A 20,074-nucleotide genomic window follows, 5' to 3' on the forward strand; every position below is an offset into this window, starting at 1 on the left:
GACCCGATAACCTTTACTGTTACAGCTATTAGAGGCGGCAGCGGGTGGGGCCGGGGCTTCGCGACCTGGGCGCTCCCGCTCGAGAACCCCCCGTCTCCCATGAGGTCGATTCCTCCAGGAGAGGTCCCGTGTCCACAGCTCGCGGGGTGCCCCGGAGGGTGCTGAGCAGCCCGGTCACAGAACGGGACAGTGGTTGAAGACGCAGAGGCCGAGACAGGATGAAAAGATCAGAGCGTGTCATCGGGGCAGCCAGAGCTCAGGAGTGGAGAAAACGCGGGCAGGGCGGGGGCGGGGGGTGGGGGGGGGGGAAGGGCCTCTGGGGCTGGAGACCTGGACGGCCGTGCGCTCCCTGTGCGCTCCCTTTCCTGACACGGAAAAGGTTCTTTGGGCCAGAGGGCAGCTTGGAGCGTGGCTGGGCAGGGAGAAGCCCGACGGGCCTGACCCCCAGGAGTCTTGTCCTCCCACAGAGTGTGAGTCTCACCCTCCCCAGTGCCGAGCAGGGGGTGGACTCCTGGCAACCTCAGGCTGAGCTTGTGGAGGGGCCCACTTTGTTATTTTAATTAATTCTTTAAAGATTTATTTACGCGAGAAAGAGAGCGAGTGTGTACGCAATGCATAGAAGTGGGACGGGCAGCGGGAGGGCGAATCTGGAGCAGGCTCCGGGCTGAGCACAGAGCCAGACGGGGGCTCGGTCCCACCACCTGAACCGAAACCAAGAGCTGAAAGCGGAACCGACTACACCAGCCAGGCACCCCACTGGGGTCAGAGCTGTTGGCAAAGGGCTCTGGGCCATCAGGGTAAGTAAAGTCACATCAGCAACCCAACCTCTTGGGTATCATCTTTGTGCTCCAGGATCAAACTACTGGTTGTCCAAAGGTAAGAGAGGTCTGGGGTGGGTGTGAGGGTAGGGGGGACAAGGGAGGGGCAAAGTGAGGAGGCTTGGTCTCCCCTAAAGGGCACAAGAGGTCCCTAAGCTCGTGGCAGGGGATCTGAGCCCAAGGAAAGGCCTAGCAGGGACCGGGGAGGGGAAGGAAGACAAGGGCTGGGGTGCAGGCAGAGGTCTTGCAACACAGACGTTTCCACGGCCCCCTTGCCCACACCCCTGCTGACTCCCTCCACACCTGGTCAGGGTCAGCTTGCTGGAAATGCTGACCCACCAAAAATAGGACTATTTTTGCAATGCATATATTATTACATCCTTATAAAAGTGGCTGCCAGACGAAAACATTTTTATGTGCTGTGGCCGCACAGATGTTCCACAAGGTGGTTCCAACCAAGTCTGAAGTCTGGGCCCAGCCCGCTCGTCCCCATCAAGCACCTCTCCCCCTCCTCCCTGTGGCCTGGAGATGGGAAGGACACGGTGAGTGTCTGGAAGGCAGGCTGTCTACCTCGGAAGGGTGTACGTACAGCCTCTCCGGCCGCTCTGCAGCACAGCCGGCGCGGGGGGGACCCTGAGGGAAGCCAGCGCCTGCTCCACGGCTCCGCCCCTGGAGCCCACGGCCTCTGCTGAATGAGCTGCTATGCACAGGATCAGGATCAGGACGGAGCCCGGGAGAATGGCAGCTCCGTTCCCGGGGCTCCTCCGGTCCTGGCTCTTGGGCAGAAGCCGGCGACGTCCTCCCGATGACTGAACCGGGCTCTGGTTAGGAGCTGGGCTGGAGGCCAGGACTTAACATATGGCCAGAAGGCCTCTCAAGGAAGGTTCGGTTTGCCCGGTTTAGGGAAATTTTAATTGAGCCTAAAACTACATGTATTCTAGAAGATGGAAAAGTCTCTGCTTGTAAGGTATGTGGTAGTAGCAGAAATAGCTGTTATTTATTGAGCACAAACCATGTGTCCAAGTGGTTTTTTATTTCTACTCTATAGCAACTTTTCCGAATAAGCATTATTAGCTTGAGGGTGAAAATGCGTATTTTGGAAATGGGAGGGGGGAGTGGTCTGTCCAGGTCACACAGCTGGAAGGCAGCAGGCTAGGACTGAACCAGGTCTGGACGATTCCACAGCTTGTTTTCTTCCACGAGACCTCTCCGTGTGCTCACATTCATGTACATTCTTTACGAGAAAAAAATCTGAGACGGACCACAGTCCAGGGCTTGGAGACTCCCAATAGTATCCATCCCTGCTCAGCCCCCTCCCCACCCCAGGATCTCCAGTCCCTTCCTCTGTGGCCGGTCCCTAGAAGCCACAACACTGGAGCCTCCAGGCCACCTCTGGGAACACAGGGAGCCGGCTGCAGCTGTAGCTGTGCCTCCCACAGCAAGAAAGCACTCCCTGAGCCCGTAGCCCTGCTCCCCTACATCCGGGGGAGCGCGAGGGCCTCCTCCCCTCACCAGGATGGACAGCCTGGCCTTGCCTGACTGCCAAGCTCGAGTCAAAGAGGATTTCTCTGCCATGACACCTGGGCAGGTGCCTCTGCTGGAGTTTTACTGCGTGAAGATCTGTCACAGGGCGCCTGCGTCTGAGTGAGGAGAGAGCTCAGCTTGCAAAGGACCAGCCTAATCCCCCTACTCGACAAAACATTCCACCTTTGTTTCTAAATATTTAGAATCTGAAAAAAATATCAAACGAACATCTGCAGGGCCCATCCCCGGATCGGAAACCTTGGATCTCCTTCCAGAGATTTATGATCTAGCCTCTTTCTCACGTCTCCAGCTGTCACACAGGAGAAGTGACCTCTCAATGCAACTTCCTTTTCAACATGTTGGTACTTGGCTTGCAACATCTCTTACTTGCTCCACAGCCTTCCCTCCGCCCTCCTCCCCTGGAAGGACTGCATGATCTGGCTGTGCGGGGCTCCCACACAGACCACCGCGCGCCCTCCCCCCCCCAGCCCCCTGGCTGCGTGGATTTGCCAAAACACTTTATGTACCTGCCTCATTTCCAGGGACATCCCTAAGGGAGACTGTGCTAGGTGGAAGTGAAGGGAAGGGCGGGCCAAAGGGGAGGTGATGGGTGAGGGCGACATGTAACTCATCTCATGGGTCATTGTTAGATTTACCAACCATTTGAAGGAAGTTCTCCATGTCCTACACTTACAGCTGCCTCAACTGAGAGAGGCTGGGGACAAAGCCTCTGAAGCTGGGGAGGGACCCCTGGGGACAGAGGGAACAGGAAAGGGGAGGGAGGAGAGGGGCTATGCCCTGAGGAGCGAGGGCGGGGGGGGGGGGGGGGCGCTCTGTGGAGGAATGTGCCTCATCACTGGCCAGGAGAGCTTGCAGGGTTGGTGCCTGGTGACATGGGTCCTTCCAAACACACACGAGGCACGAGGTTTGAGTGTGTGGCTGCAGCAAGGCCTAGCTTCCAGAGGGACACCTTGGGTCTGGTCACTGCAAGCACTACTTGATAGAGGAGCTCAAATGGGGAAGCCTCCTCTGATCCCATGGCTCACATGGTGGTAGGTCACCCAAACGTTGCCCGCTCTATCCCAAAATGTGTCCCTCTCTGTTCCCCTCTCCCTGCCCTCCGTTATTTCCTGCCTTGAGTCTGACACCAGCTCACATACTGACCTCCTGGGTGCGGGCTTATCCCCTCCAGCCCTCCCGGTGGCCTCCATCTAGCCCGAGTCACCTCACTCCTGGGGGACTCTAACAGCTCCCTCACCCTGCCCTAGCCAGATCATCGCGAGGAAATCACTTCGTGGCTCAAAAGTCGGTCTCCTCACCTGTTACATGGGAAAGGTAACACTACCTTGCTTGCGTCTAAGCCCGGAGACAGCCCCCCAAACCACCATGCATGTTCACCCTTTTCCACGGGTTTGCTCGGCTCACCTGGGACCCCCGTGTCCCCCGTCCAAGGCAACCAGATGTTTTCCCGAGGTTCATCTGGGACACACGGCTCAACCCGCGACCCGTTTCCCGTTTGCTCAGAAGCCATGCATCACTGCCGGAGATGTGTCTCCCCCGCCGCTGCCCTGGCTCTCCTTTCACATTACTTACCTTGGAAACCAGCCCCGGCTTTAATGCACCTCAGATGAGTTATGTGACCGGCCGCGGGGATGATGACAGAGGCATGAATTTCCTCATCAAAGCCCAAGAGCACCAGGCAGTCCAAACAGTCCTGCAGCCACGGCCCGGTGTGCTGAGGACAGCCCCTCATCGGGCCCGTGTGGCTTGGCAGGACGCTGCTCGCAGCGAGCCGGAACCAGACCCTGGCCATGGGCTGGCCGCTCTGACCAAAACTACCAGGAAGGCTGGGGATGGAATATTTTGTCGCCGTAAACCAGTGGAATTATAAACAGTTTGGAGCGGTAAGTGGTGCAGGAAGCTGTCTCCGGATACAGATTTAGGATGTTCCACTGGTGCCCAGGTGGCAGGGTGTGGGGGAGGCGGGCTGTGGGAGAGCTCGCTGCCTGGGGGCTCGGCTGGCTGCCCGGCCAGTTGTTCCTGGAGGACAAAGGCCTGTGGTCCATGCACCAGCCTCGGCTCCAAGGAGTGGGGACAGCCCCACCCAGGGACACCCAAGATCCCTGGTGGCTTCAGGCTGCTTAGGCTCAGTGGAGGCGGTGGAGGCTTAGCACGGAAAGCCTAAGGCTCAGATATGTGCCCCAGGCCTGCTGACAAAACACCTGCTCTGCAAGCTTTCAAGTGCACGTCCATGGTTTCGTGGCTACAGATCCACTTGAAAGAGTCCTTGAATTCATCCTTTTCATATATTTTTTTTCTATCAAATAGAGGTATTAAAAGATTGGAATTTTCATCTCTTTTAAAAAGATGTCTGCTATCAAAAGGAACCCTCGAGAGCTCAGGCACTACTGGCCCCGGGGTGGGTGGGGCGCTCCCTTGGATGACATTCTCCAGGACACTGTGCTGTGGCCAGCACCGACTTCGGGGAGACCGGGGGTTCCTGGGTCTGTGCTTTCTCCTCCCTTCACACAGAGACACCAGGCGAAGGCTGTCCCTTGGGATGGCGCCGTCGGGGGTCCTACACGCAGATGCTTCAAGAGGCATCTGAAGCGGACGGGAAGTCAGGTCTGCGCACCTCCGAGTCCAGCTCCCAGCTCACCTGAGACATACTTGGAGGGGAGGGACATCCTGGACATGAGCTGCTAAGGACACTGAAGCAAAAGATGGGGGAGAGGCACGTGGAGCTGGGACAACCTGATTTGTAAGAAACACATACATTCGTTCAGACGCCCAAGACACATACATTCCTCACGTGTACTGGTCTTGGTCCACGGTTCCCGGCTCAGGGCTCCCATAAGCCTTGGATTCTCCTGAGCCACTATGGGGCCATCTTTCTTGGCTTCCTGTCCTTGGTTCCTGAAGTCACTTCAGGGCCGTCCAGGTGACTTGGGGGTCTTGTTACTCATAATGAGCCCCTTCCTACCACAACTGGGCTCGTGTTAATGGAGTGACTTTAGAAAACACCTCTGGTGACCGGGGGACTTTCAGTACCCCCCAATTTCCAGGCAGGGGAGCAGGGGGCTTCAGAGAGTTTCCAGGTTGGGGAACAGAATGCTTCTAAGTGCCACCATGCTGGGCCAGCTCAACTCCAAGACGATGGAAGCTCCTTTGTTTATGACCTCATCTGATGTATCCACTTGGCTGCTGATTTGTATACTCTGATAAACCAGTCTAATGAGTCCCTGGGTGAGCTTCTGTGACCACTCCAGTGAAGTAATCAGACCCCAGGAGGGGGTCACGGAAACCTCGGACACCCAGCTGGTCGGTCAGAAGCACAGGTGGCACCCTGACTTGTGGCTGGCATCTGAAGAGGTCTGTGGGGGAGGGGAGGGGGCAGGAGCCTGAGCCCTCAACTGGTGGGATCTGAGGCCATCTTCAGGTGGACAGCGTCAGAGGCAGCTGAACTGTGGGATGCCCTGCTAGTGGCCAGAGAAGTGCTGCGGATGGTGTGGGTTCGGGACCACCCTCCACCAACGGTGGAATGGGGTGCAGAACCCAAGAGGAGCACCTGTCGAATGTCAGTGTGCATATAAATTACCTGGAAGTTTTTGCTAAACTGAGATCCCAATTTGGTGGGTCAGGACAGGGCCAAAGATCTCTGTGTCCAACGGGCTCCTCAGTGCTGCTGAGGACGGTCCAGGGACACGGCTGCCTCGGGTGGGTGGCGGCCAGGTGTGGGAAACAGCACAGCCCCGTTCCTTGCAGGAGGAGATGGGCCTGAGCTACCGTGACGGGGTGTGTCCCGGTGAGGAGGAAGCAGCTGCAGCCACGCCTGCAGCCCCCCGGTCCTACAGAGGCAGGGAGCCAGACGGAAGTGGCGGGTGGGTATCGGACCACAGACCACTCCCAGGGCATTTCTTTAAAAATGTGAAGCCCTGCTCAGACGGCGGATTTACAGCCGGTCAGCCAACTCCCCCTAAGAAAAAGCACCTACGAAAGGTGATAATCAGACCGATGCCTCCGTCTGAGGAGGTGTCCAGTAGCCCCGCTGGAGGGCTCTGCATCTGGCCTCGAAACCACAAAGTCACAGTCATCCCGGTTAAGGTGCAAATGACAAAACCAAGAGGAACGGCGACCCCCGGGACAGCTGAGACCAAGAGTCAGCTTCACTGCCGAGGAGCGAGCGGGTGAAAGTCAGACTGTGAGGACCGACACCAATCTCCTCTTACGGACCGGACCGACCACGCGAGAAATCGCTGGAGCCCCCGAGGCTGCTGAGAGAGAGGAGGGGTGGGAGCGACACGGCGCACTCGTGAGGTGAGGTGCGGGCCGAAGCGACCAGGGGCACGGCATGCTGGGCGACAGGGTCTGTTCCGGATGTTTCCCAGAGGCCAGCGTAAAGGGAACGTAAAGGGAACGGTGCGCTCCCTGGGCCGGCCGAGGGGGCGGCAGGGGTCGCATCAGGCTGGGAGGGGAGCTCTCAGCTCTTCCAACGTCGGGATCCTGCGACTAAAGCAGCTTTTTCTTCGCGAGGGGGATGAACGTGAGGAGTTTTGAAAGGCACCTGCTCCAGCCTACGCCGAGGGATGCCGGGGAGCGTCACGGCGCCGTCCTCGGTGCGCGGCTGTGCGGGGGCCGGGGCTCAGGGGACACAGGCGTGACCCCGCGCCGCCGTGACCGGTCCCTACGGGCCCCTGCGCAGGAAGGCCCAGAAACCCGCTCAGATGCTTCATGTAGGCACATCCTCTTCCGGATCCTCTCAGCTTTTATTTCGGCCTTTTCTCCTCGTTTTGGAGACGCTGCCTACTGGCCCCCAGCAGCCCGCCGCCCGCCCTCTGTGCCGTCACCCCCAGTCCCGCCCCCCGCCCCTTCTCTGCACAGAGCGCCTCTGCCCAGGGCCCGGGTCTGCTGCCTGCCCGCACCCCCCCCCCCCCGTGAAAAGCAGCCAGGTTTTTGTGCAGGAATCCGACACCCCTTTTTCATCGATACCACTCCCCGCAGTCACGTGCCCCCCCACCCAGCCTGCCCAGACTGCCTCATGCCCCTCGGCCTCAGGAGGTGATCCTGTGGTGGACACAAGCAACCGAGGCCAGGGAGACATTTCTGGGGTGAGGGCAGACCTAATTCTGAAAGAAGAGCTCTCCCCCCAGGACTGCCCGGGGCCAGAAGCAGAAGCCAGGCGGTGCCGGGAGCTCCCGTCCTGGGCCCGGACACCCCGAACCAAGCCTGGGCCTCTCAGTTAGGCGAACAGCCTTGTTTTCATTTTTGCGTAACGGCAGCGTTTTACTTCTGTCACTCGCAACCAACAGTCCTCCCGAGGGATCTAAGTCACCACAGCGACAGTCACTCACCCTACATGTTATCAGGGATGTGTCCTAACCGGCCCAGGAGCATTTTAATGTAAACGCCGCGACCCAGACCCAAAGATCAAACCTCCCGGGGAGACCCTACCTGTCTGGTCAGGCTGCCTCCGAGGTTCATGGTACCAGAGCCGGACTTGTTGGTCTGCAGCCAAAGCATCACGGTGGAGGTCAGCTTGTAATGGGCGGTGCGACCGCTGGATTTCTCCTGCGGGAGGAGGAAGGGATCAGAAGCCCAGGAGGGACTCTGAGCTGAGGAGAGCCTGAGGCGGCCCCTGGACCCGAGGTCACTCTAACCTGTCCCTGCCTTAGATACGGGGCCACGACGTGACCTTGTAAAATCCCAGCCGTTCTCTAAGGGACCGAATCTGCGATCACGTGTGCTCAGTTCTTCGGGGATCTTTACCGTCAGTGACTACCGCAATCCTGACGGGCTCCAGGGCATTTTTAGGAGTGATGGGGGCAGGGGTCTGCACATCACAGCACTTCCCCCTTCAAGAACACCCACTGGGGAGGCGTACCTGCACTTCCACCACGTGGATGGAATCCCAGCAACCCTTGATCTTCTTGGATCCGTCTCCAGCCTTCTTTATGAGGATCACTCCAGCAAAACCATGATCTAGGTCCCAGAGGTAGACAGACGAGACACCGCCTTCAAAATACCTGCCGGAAACAGGGGCCCGAGCCCATGAGACGTTAAGCCTGTCAGACTGAAGATCAGCAGCCTGGGGGTTCATTCAGCAAAGTGTCATCTGAACGTCTGGGGTTAAGGACCCTCCCTCCCTGTGATGGTCCCAGGGCTGTTGCTCACGTGTGTCCTGAGCATCTGCTGGTTGGGGGAGGAGTCACAGAAAGATCGGGTGCATGAGTCCTAAAGATGAATCGGAGTGTGAGCTCTGCCACTGACTCTAGCTTTGTGGTCTTCGGCAAGCTCACTAAACAACTCTGGGCTCCAGGTTTCTTCCAGAGGAAGCATCCAGCAAAGTGTGTGACGTGGAAAGGACGGTCAGTGGGTCATTACTACGGGGTAATGGTCACTGTTCGACATTCCTGTCTTTGGGGATGGCTATCTCACAGGGCGGACAGAGGGGAAAAACAGCAGCACACTCCTCCCCTCCCAGAGCCCCAGAAAGGAAGAGCCGAGCTGAGGGTGGAGCTCCCTACTCCGGTCTGAATCGATATGGAAAAATCCCTAAGAACAAATATAAGAAGAGGCCAGAGGAGAAAAGGAAATCGAGCCAGGTCCCAAATCCGAGACCCAAGGTGACAGTGGCAGAGCGAGGCTGCCAGGGCACAGGCGGGTCACCAGCTGCCATGTGGGGCCTTGAACTCTGCTGACGACCAACGAGAACACTGGAAAACGCACGTCTCTGCGGCCTAGCACGTTTGCTACCAGCGCGCTGCTGAAGCACGTCTTTACCAGCAAGTCTGTGGCCTCTGTGACCCTAATTAACCTCGGAATCCACGGTGTAGCAGGCACACTCTGGGACCTGCTGGGAGGGCTGGTGTCGTGTGTGAGCATGGGCTCAGGCATCCAGGAGCCTCGCCAGCAGCACACACGTGGGTGGCGATGAGCATGCGCTCGGGGGGGACATGGGCCCCAGCACCCCCCATCATGAGCTGTGGCCGCACATTACCCACCAACTGTTTCTTAAGTGCTAGCAGGTACCCACTGAATTGGGCATTAGCTTCGTTATAAAATAGTAACAGTAATACCTACTTTATGGGACTGTTGAGAAACAAACAAAAAAAAACCCAGGAAAATAAATAATCTGACCAAAGACTATTACTGATTTTAGTAAAAATAAGTACTAAAAATAAACATGTCTGTGATTTCTCAACAAAGCAGTTATATACTAAAAATGTACAGAGTTGACACTAATATTTAGAGAATGTGGGTGAAGGGTACACAAGAATTCTTTTTTGGGGGTAATTTTACTGTAAATCCAAAACGGTTTCAAACTAAGAAGTTTTGATCCGAAGGTCACTTGGTGATCTACACCAGTGTGCAACAATCAGAGCAAGGAAGCAGCCTTTCCTCATGAGAACGACAGCCTCCTGCCTTTGGGCTGGAGGGTGCCATGGCCCTAACCCACCGCAGGCCCACAGGGCACCCAAGGGTCCCTACAAGGTCTGCTACCCTCCCCTCTCCCCCCTGGAATTCCTCGGGCAGAGTGGGGCCGGCCTGCTGCTGCCACCACATCCTGTCCCCACTTCTCCATCCCTGCAGGATCCACTGTGATAAAGCTGTCAGCTGCCATTCCTAGCACTGCCCACCCTCCCAGGGCTAACGCAGCAGGAGCGTGGTGAGGGTCTGCTGGACAGATGTACGGAGGTGCTGGCCCCAGGGCAGGAAGCGGCTGGCTCCAGGCCAGGGCAACACAGAGCACAAACACACCTGGGGGTGGGGGGCAGAGCTCAGTGCTGTCCTAGGTGATCTCCAAGAAATCTGCAACAGTGGGCACTCAGGGACCCTACTTATTCCAACTCACTCTCCACACTCCCGCTCTCCGGGGACAGGAGGGGGTAGAGAAGTATTTAGGTCTGGGACCTGTGCCCCACCTCTTTCTGTAGGGCCATCCTGGTCTGGAGCAGCCCCGCAGGAAGCTGGGCACCCACAGGCTGCCCTGGAATGCACCTGGGATGGGTGGAGGTCTATCGGTCACCTCTAGACCAGACACCCTGCGGTGCTTGGGTGAGTTCGAATCAGGGCCTGGGGGAGCCTTCTTGCCCTGTTCTCAGTCCTGGTGATTCCCTCAGCTCACAAGTTCACTAGGAGGCACTCGGCACTCCTGAAGGAAGAGCAGTCCAGCCAATCCCAGTGCTGCTAGGGAGAGGGCTGGGTTCTAACCCTTGGTTTTCCCTCTGGTCGGCTTGTAGGGAAAGAAGCCCCACATCAAAAGGGAAGAAACAACTCGACAAACTGTGGCTTTTCTTGTGCTGACATTTAGAAAGGGCCAATAATCCCTTCTTTCCACTGGCCATGCAGGAGTGAAGGCCTGATGCCCAGTGATCATTCTTACCCTTCCACCCCGATCCCCACGACCAGGGAGCAACGGTGGTCTTGCCAAAGGCCCTGCACCGTGTTAGAATACGAGGGAAGGTGGGCCAGGCTGCCCTAGAAGGGAACCTGGGGAGAGACCCTGGTGGCCTGAGAGCCCTTGGCGACACCACCCGGAGACCAGCTCCAAAGCACCAGGCAGCCTACGGTTGATCCTCCTCAGTCCCATCCCTTAGGTTTGTTTTCTTCCGGAAAATATAACAACCGCATTCATGTTTTATAAGGTGGAACTGGCCGTTTCCACTCCGGCGCCCCACCCGGTGGCCTGGCTCTCGCTTCGGGCAGCTTCTCCCTGGCATCCTCAGCTTCCTTTGTGGGCCGCGCCGACGGGGCCCAAAGTTCCAAGATGTGGGAGACAAAGGAGGTAAAAAAGCAAACTCAGTTCTGACCTCTATGTGAGTAGCTTTTCTCTTCTCCAAAATTAAGTTCACTGCAAGGACATGACAAAACAGGGAGACATAAAAACCAGCTCATGATACCATGTATCAACTTATCCTATAAATCTGATTCTTCCAAATCCCCTCAAGTCTTTGTCCAAATGTGTTAACTTTTACGTAACGACAAGCGCAGCAATGGTGCTGTGTTGAGTTCGGCCTCTGCGCCTGGCACAGAATTCATTAGCGCTTTTCCAGGGAGCCACACGATCTCCAGAAGTGATTTTAATAGCTGAGGTAGTATTCCACTGGGTAGCAGCCTAACTTACAGTCGATCTGACGTGTAATAAAGGAACGGCAGCCGAGTTGGAGGCGATGCTGCGATCTGACTTTGAGTCCCGCTGGGGTGTTCCCTATCGGGGTGAGGCGGACGTGCTGAAACCCGGCCTCTGCAGGCCGGGCCCCAAGACCACAACAATTCAACAACGGACCTGCATTCCATTCACCAAAAGGCATCTCCAGGGACTAGGGTGGCAGCAAGTCTCAACCTGATGCTCCAAGACAAAGGGAGCAGAGGACTACGTGACCAGAAAGGGCCGGCTCAGAATCTCCCAGAAACACCAGCCTCTCCAACAAGTGCCGTCAGGACCGCGGTGAGCAGGTTGGTGGCGGGGTAACTGCGGGGCATACAGACAGCCCCCCATTACATGGTTTACGGCTTCGCTCTGTGAGTGAAGCATTAATTAAAGAGGGACCTCAACAAGTTTTTGAAAATTTATTCTTACCTACTGTACTTTGATCATAATGACATGAAACAGGAAAAAAATAATTTTTATGTGGTTCACATTTATGAGTTTTTACATAAAGGCTTTTGTGGGTATTTTAAGAATGTGCTAAAATGTTGTCTGAAACCACATAAAGCCATCTGAGGAGTCGCCCGCCAGAACTAACAGCACACACATGGAAGCACTTTAACTGGCCTTTGTATATTTAATGAGTCAAATAGTATTAATATTGTTTAAATGCTAACATGCCATTTCAATAAGGTGGCTCTACCATCGCCAGCGACCCGCTCTCGGGCCCTGCACGTCAACGTGAATGAACACTCAAGCGTGGCCCAGGACGCAGAGCAGGCTATGGAGGAAGCAACCGGGCCTACTCTGGGCTCTGCCAGGGGTCGATCCTCTCAAAGCCTCCACCATCCAGGAAGGGAGGGAGGACAGGCCCAGTACCAACTGCCACGACACTGGTGTTTGAGCTCAAGAGGCAAGGCCCAGAGTTCCTGCGGTGAACCCTCCGGTCAGCGGGCAGCTCAGAGAACTTTCAGATACAGAGGCCCAAAGACAAGAGCATAGGCTTTTCTTGGTTAGGCCTGAAACCCACAGATGGTGAAGAGGGTGAATGATCTGTTAGCTGGACAACACGAGGCCCATCGGCAGTGACACCGGAGAAGCCACCCGGGAGAGTTTCGAACCATGAGGCAGTGGGGCCTCCTCTGAAAGCCCCAGGAACACCAGCAGGGGAAACGAGTCAGACGCTGAGCTGGTGTCACTGAAGAGCAAACCCCCTCAACCACACGTCGGAGGTTCCACCAATGGTCTTGGGGGGCTTCTGAGACATTCTCAGTAAGGGTAAACGCTTCATATCTGTTTTCTAAAAAAATTTTAATTAATCAATTATTTATTTTTAAGAAGTAGATTCCATTTCCAACATGGGGCTCCAACTCATGACCCGGAGATCAAGTGTTGTGGGCTCCAGACACTGAGTCAGCTAGGCGCCCTGAGGGTGAACATTTTCTTTTTCTTTTTTTAAAGATTTTATTTATTTATTCATAGACACACACACAGAGAGAGGCAGAGACACAGGCAGAGGGATAAGCAGGCTCCATGCAGGGAGCCCAATGTGGGACTCGATCCCGAGTCTCCAGGATCACACCCCAGGCTGCAGGCGGCACCAAACCACTGCGCCACCGGGCTGCCCAGGGTGAACATTTTCTAAGGCAGATGGAACAGAGAATTCAGACGGCTGGCACTAAGGAGACGGGGCCACTGTGCGTTGGCTCCGGAAGTCAGGCCATCTGAAAACGAGTACTTGATGACAACAGGCAGATACAGGTTCCGTAAACTCGAGAAGCTCGGGGCACCATGGGATACCTGTGCCCAGGACGAGCCAGGAGCACAAGGCAAGACCAGCAGGTGGGTTACCTATTTATCAGCACAGGCAATTACAGTGAAGCGTCCGGTCATGTTTACTCTCTACCATCAGATCCCTGAACGTGGACCAACTAAAAGCCCAACATGCCAGTTAATCCTCCTGTCCTCAGAGTTCAGCATTTTTCCCGGAAAATGACCCTTGCACTTGAATCACATCATAGTCACAGACACAGATTCTGTGTCCCTAATTCTTCAACTGCAGGATCTCCAGGGCGTGGGGCAGAGTAGAAAAGAGGGAAAAACATAAGACTTCAAAATGACCAACTTCACAAAAGGAAGTGGAAACTTGTTCTGGGAACCTGGGCTGTAAGCAAGCATGACCCAATCCCCAGTCTTGGCCAACACTGGGCTGCACGTGTATCAGGGAAGATGGAACTGGAATGCACTGAACGCGCTGTGATGGGCTTGAGCTCCCTCCTTTCAAAACGCCCCTGGGGAGAAGAGCCGGATCTGAGCGTCTCATATGGAGGCCCCGGCAGGTGAGGAGTCACAGGCCACGGCCCTCCCAGAAGAACCGCAGCCAGGACAGAGCTGCTGGGAGCGGGCCCTTGTTGGCTTCACACAGACATGGTCTTTTCGCCATACGTGGGCTGGGCCAGGAGGCTGCAGCAGACGCAGCCCCCTGGCAGCGTGCTGTCACGTGCGATGTGGAAGCCCAGGCCATCATCCCCAAGCTCCAAGGCCCAAGGCCCCAAGCCAAGTCAGGGGCATTATAAGGTAAGCCCTACTAGATGCTAGAGCATGTAGGGGCTCTCTTCTGCTGTTGGCTTCGTTCAATATGCCAAGAGGAACGCAAGGAATATCTATTTGGCACCAGTGTGGTGCCAAAGACTGTTTTCCCATTTGCAAAACGAAGGAGCTGGTTCACAAGCTCAGTGGGGTCTTCCCAAGCTCAGACTGCCGGGGATTTGGTGGCTGCATCAGAGAGCCTGTAAGAGGCAGATCCTGAGAACCACAGAGCAGATTACTAACATCGTGATCAAGGTGGTCAAGACTCTGCTTACACGCCTCCAGTGACAGGAAACTCACTACTTGATCGGGGCCACCATTTTTGTTTTGAAGAGTTCAAATAGTTCCCACTGGACTGACCACCTGCACCGACTGCCCACCAGAACCACACAAAATAAGAACTTAATGCTCTTCTCGCATGGAGTCTTTTTAACTAAAGATGGCTTACATTAATGCCAAGGTTTCTCTCCTCTGGCCTTCCTGTCATTACATTATTGCCCATAAGACATGACTTCAAGTCCCCACGCCTTGGTTACCCTCTACTGTAAGGGTCCGAGAACAGAAGTCAACGCCCTGTGTGTTTATCAGCACATCTCTCATGGGGGGAGGCTACTTCCCCTCCAGGGAGCCCAGGGCTGAAGCAGCTTTCCTGGCCACCACGTCTCACTCATATCGACACAGACAAGCTTGTCCTTATCCTCTCCCATGAAATTTTTTTTTTTTTTTAATCGTGTTGTAAAATTCTCTCCCACGTCCTAGATTTTTAAAAACCTGGTATACTGGACCTAAGAATATGATTTTCCACTCAGAGCTGTTATATTTAACTCTCAGAGTCACGGCTTCACCATTTCCATGTATCCTTGGGGATTCTGAGTCTGTCATCTGTGTCTGATCCAAGCCACTCTTCCTTGGAGACCCTTATGTGTGGGAACATACACGGAAGTAGGGTGCCACCCAGATGAGTTCGACCGAGTTCCACACTGTGTGCACCAGCTCTCCCAAGTGGCTCTAGAAAGTCCTGGAGGCTGGAGTGAAGCTTCTGTGGAGAAAGGGATGATCAATTTGGAAGGATGCCTATGGCCTAGACACTTCTTTCAAGTTGAAGGGGCAGTATCAAGGCTGGGGTGGGGGTGGGGGACTCCCATGGCCTCAGATCTGACTAGAGACCGTAGGGTCCATCAGCGAGGAGGAGGGATGGACAGAGCCAACAGATGTGGTGGCACCAGCTGAAATGCCAGGCCAAGGGTTCTGGCTGCACATATTTTTAATGTCAGTCCATTTAAAACAAGTGGAATCCTTCCAGGATCCTGTCCCAAGCTAGGAAGACTGTCCCTTAAAATGTCCCAAACCGTTAGATTCCAGGAGGTTTCTCCTTCCCTACTCTGGGTCCCCGGGTCACGTCTGCGGTCCGTTGTGCTTCCGGGGTCTCGTCGAGCAGCAGCAAGGCTTGAGGTTCACACTTTACTGTAACTGGCACTTGGTCCTGACATTGACAAGGAGGTCATGTGGGCACCTGTTCAAACAGAAATTCTTATGCCCGCTGACTGATTTTATGGCAAAGGCAGGAAGAATAAAGCCCCGAGGCAGACCCATTCCACCAGTGGCTCAGGTTTGGCCCCAGAACAATACCTTCTTGTTTCCTTCCAGCCTAAAAAAGAAACTGAAGTTCTCAGCTACCAGCAGCAGTTGGTTTTCTGATCATCCTTAAACATCCTTACAGCATAAAAAGGCAGCTGCTACCTACAGGTGGGAACAATTCAATTCTACTCCAGGAAAAAAGAAAACCCTCCAATTTGCTTGGAGAGGCATCTAAAACCTGGCCTCCGTCCTGGCAGTGCAGCCCAACGTTCCCTTCTCACTGGCTCCAAACACGCCACTGTTGAGAGGCTAAGCATCCTCCCCATCCGACAGGAGGTGTGGGTGCTGCCGGGTGGGTACAGCTTCTGGAAAGCCTGCGGAGAGCTGAAGACACGCTGACAGCCACAGCTAAGGAGGCCCGGGACATGTGGGCTCTCCTCTGCCACTCTGGGGTACCAGCTTCCATTCGGGTGCATCCCTGAGACCACCTCCTGAAGGCAGCAAGAGGCTCACAGAAAACAGGAGAGCAGAGGGCTGGCACAGAGCAGGCACAAACTGGTGGCCGTCGACTTCCCAAGTCTCTTTCTCTCTGGGCCGACAAGGGCACATCTCCCTCCTCCTAACCCTGGCCTGTTCTGAACTGCACACAGGGAGCAAGGTCTTGCTTGCCCCGTGAGCACGGTCCCATCGCGCTTCCCCGGGGGCTGCATTTAGCTCTGCACCAAATGGATAAAGGGGGGTACTTGGCTCTGGGCTGGGGGATGTGCCACTGAGATCCAACGGGCCTTGGGGCCGTGTGTGTGTGTGTGTGTGTGTGTGACCAGCTGTTTCCACCACATCCGCCTGTGGACACAGGACAGGTATTCTGTGGAAATTCCCTCTAGGACACACAGGTGCGACGGTGCCCGAGCAAGCACACCAATCAGCTTAGGCATGTGTGGCTTTAATGCCAGTTGTGCATTGAAAGTGCACATCTGGATCACGGCTGTTATTCCTTTACAGCCTCTTTATAGGGTTTTTATATTTCTGTACTTGCAGAGACACGATGAAGGCCTCTCTAGAAATAAGGGTGCTGCTGCAAGGGCTGCAGATGTGGCTCTGGGATCTGACTGAGCTGTGCTGCCGCGACCGTCTCCTGGATCTCTGGACCCCCTTCAACCATCCTGCTGGCCCACTCAGCCCACGTCTCAAAATGTTGATGATCCAGGCCTTCTGGAGTTGCAGGGCCGCCACTCTCGTCCAAGAGTTGCCATTCATGGGAACCCATTCTGTGTCAAGGGCTTTGAATACGTTATTTCACAGTTAAGAAAACCGAAACCTAGACAGCGACAGAAATGTGCCCCAGCCACTGGGATTGGCCCTTGGGTCTGGCTGGCTCTGCACGGAGGGGGTCCTGCAGCAGTGCAGGTGGGCACTGGCTCAGCCTGTGTGGTGGAATTTAGCGAAGATGAACAAACACACACACAACCGCGCCTCTGCACACAATGCTGGTTCAAGGTGGGGGAGACGGTCAGAGGAACAAAGGATCCCACACTGGACAGCCAGGGGGCTCCTTCACCTCAGTGAGGCAGCTACGGCCTGCTGGCTAAACCCTCCTAAGACCACCCGCCCTCAATACCTGCACCAAGCAGCATCTGGGAAAAGACGTGTCTCCCGGGAGCCAGGAGCACAGCTCAACCAGGGGGGGAGCTGGTCCCTCCTTCCACGTGGGTGTCTGCACCCCAATGCGTGGAACTGCACAATCCAAAGCATGACTGTGTGCCATATGCTTGTAAGCACCTCAGAGTTCTGGAGGAACCACGGTCTCTGATGCTGATTCAGGGGGTCACGTTTGTACACAAAATGGTTTTCTGTACACTCCTACTTTTTGTTTGACTTTCTTTTAGCAGGTGAGAGCCAGTGCCTGCCAGGGCCACCAACCCCGGAGCAGCAGCTTTAGGACGCCAGATGAAGGGGCCCTGCGGTGGCCGCTCCCATCATGGCTCTGTGGGCTGGGGGCAGCTTGCAGGCTTGTCAAACCCTCTCTTTAGGGGCTGGAGAAAGCACGGCAGAGCCGAAACTCAGCCCCCTGGGGGCTGGCTGCAGACTGACTAGCTCAGCGCCCCTGGAAAGTCGACCTGCCTCTCTCCACTAGTCAATGAAAATGGCACAACTGACGGGGGCCCAGGTTTCCCCAAGAAGTGCTTCCAGCACTTTCACACAAGCCCGAGGCTGTGGCAAGCCGGAGTCCCACAGCAGGCGGGGAGGGTTCTCAGAGGCCCTCTGTACGCATGGCTGAAGATACAATAATACATGTGAAAACCCAAGTACTAATTACACTGCCAACAAGTGGAAAGCCAGATGCAGACCCCATCCTCGTGCAGCCATCCCTGGAGTGCAGCATGCGGGGCCTGTCGTGGGGCCTGTCGCGGGGCCTGTCGCGGGGCTGGCTGGAGACTGTTCTATCTGGGAAGAGGAAAGGTTCCAGCTCCGGGCAGGAACAAAAAGGTTTATGCATCATGAGCCATTCAGACCCATATGAAGGGGCAGGGAGTGAGGGCGGATGTGCCAAACCAAACGGCCCAGGTTTCACCCAGCTCCAGAACTTTCCTGAATTATCTCCCACCACTTCATGCCTCCCTGTTCAGTTCTTTCGTGCACTTCCCAGTGGGGTTGTGGTTCTGGAGACTGAAGGTAATGGCCAGCTGTTTCTGGTAGTGAGAAGCACTGGGTGACCTTAAGCTACAGGTTTCACCCAGCCAGACTGCGGGACGAGTAGTTAGGACCAAGTAGCCAGACTACAGGAAGTATGAGGCAGGATCTTTCCACTCGTGGCCTCTCCAATCCAGCCTCCAAACAACTGCTTATAAAGAGTTTCTTAGGACATGCTTCAGAGCTGGCCTGTGCGCCCCTGGGGCCCTCCAGGTCCTTCCTGATGCACTGAGAAGGACACTCAAAGCCCATGCCTGACAAGAGCCTGGGTACGTCTCCCTACTGCTCACACCCTGCCCCAGCCTTCACTCAGTGACCCCACAGCCCAGGAACCACCTCAGGACTGTCCGAGTGACTCCCACTGCTCAGAGCATTACCTCCACCACCCTCCCTGGCTCCTGCCAGCCTCATGGCTGAGCCCAGGCTCCCCATGACCTCCCGAGGGTCAGTGATTCACAAAGAGGCTCACAGGACTCAGCACAGTCTTGCCACCAGGAGTCATTCTAGTGGAAGGAGACAGGGCAGGAGTAGGCAATGGAAAAGCATGTGGGAGAAGTCCTGAGGAAACCAGACACAAGTTTGCAAGAGTTTGTGACTCCTCTCCCAGGGGTCACACAGGATGCACTTAATTTCTCCAGCAAGAAGTTATGACAAGTGTGAGGTGCCATCTACAGGGACCCTCATGAGACTCAGTGACCGGGGTTTTTACTGCTAGAGCGCTCTCCACCTAGCACATACCAGAAGGGAGACAGGAATTCAGCATAACCCACAGTGTTTTTTTTTTTTTAATTTTTTTAATTTTTTATTTATTTATGACAGTCACAGAGAGAGAGAGAGAGAGGCAGAGACACAGGCAGAGGGAGAAGCAGGCTCCATGCACCGGGAGCCCGATGTGGGATTCGATCCCGGGTCTCCAGGATCGCACCCTGGGCCAAAGGCAGGCGCCAAACCGCTGCGCCATCCAGGGATCCCAACCCACAGTGTTTGTGCAAAGAGTTTTAAGCATCATGAACCATTCTTATCAGGAATGGTAGGAACCTTCCAGAAAGCAAAGTTCCTGGACACCAGGCAAGGGCCAGCCCTCCAAAGGCAGCAGCCCTACGCTGGCTATTCAAACTCTTTCCTGCCCAAGGGCAAACCCGCTACACTCCATAGTTCTGCCCCAACCTAGAGTAAGGCCCCACTGCTGGCCCTGCCTCCATGCCTGGGTTTGGCCCTTCATAGCACTTTGCAACCTGTGCAAGCACTTCGTTTGTTGGCTCCCTCCCTCCTGTGTGCACCCGACCCACTCATCACTGTGCCCCCTGCTCAGAGCATGGTCGGTTCTCAGTGTCTGTGCAACTCTCCCATCACCACAGATGTGAACTACGTCAGTCCATTTTCGAATTACTCGAGTAAATTACAGAATTTACTCGAGGTCTCACTGTGGGCCGGGAGCAGAGCCCCAAGCAGAACCCACAGCCTTCCAAGGTGGCCGGTGACATGACACCACCTGCACCCAAACCACCCCATATCCACAGCCATAATGGCACAGAACCTAAGACACCCACAGGATAACTGCTGCAACAGTCTTGTCCTGACAACTCAAAGGTCACCACGTGGACACGACGAGTCAGCGCAAGAGGAGCCTTACAGCTGCACGAGCTGCACGTCACTGAATGCCTCCCTCAGCCCTGAAGCCGGCAGGGGTCCCTCTTCAGCAGATAAGGAAACAGAGGCCCACAAG

General features: G+C 55.4%; 1 protein-coding gene across 2 annotated transcripts in view; it reads right to left on the reverse strand.

Moving 5' to 3' along the window:
- The window catches only part of CAPZB (capping actin protein of muscle Z-line subunit beta), a 128,040-nt gene that overhangs the window by 5,581 nt on the left and 102,385 nt on the right, over positions 1-20,074 (reverse strand). For both annotated transcript variants that reach the window (XM_055331430.1, XM_055331429.1), the window contains exons 5-6: positions 8,224-8,365; positions 7,794-7,910 (exon numbers count right to left, since the gene is read on the reverse strand). In XM_055331430.1, the coding sequence (XP_055187405.1) occupies positions 7,794-7,910; positions 8,224-8,365 (259 nt within the window). The remainder of the gene's footprint in view (positions 1-7,793; positions 7,911-8,223; positions 8,366-20,074) is intronic.

The sequence above is a fragment of the Nyctereutes procyonoides genome, unplaced genomic scaffold, assembly GCF_905146905.1.
Source record: "Nyctereutes procyonoides isolate TBG_1078 unplaced genomic scaffold, NYPRO_anot_genome, whole genome shotgun sequence".
Classification (NCBI taxonomy): domain Eukaryota; kingdom Metazoa; phylum Chordata; class Mammalia; order Carnivora; family Canidae; genus Nyctereutes; species Nyctereutes procyonoides.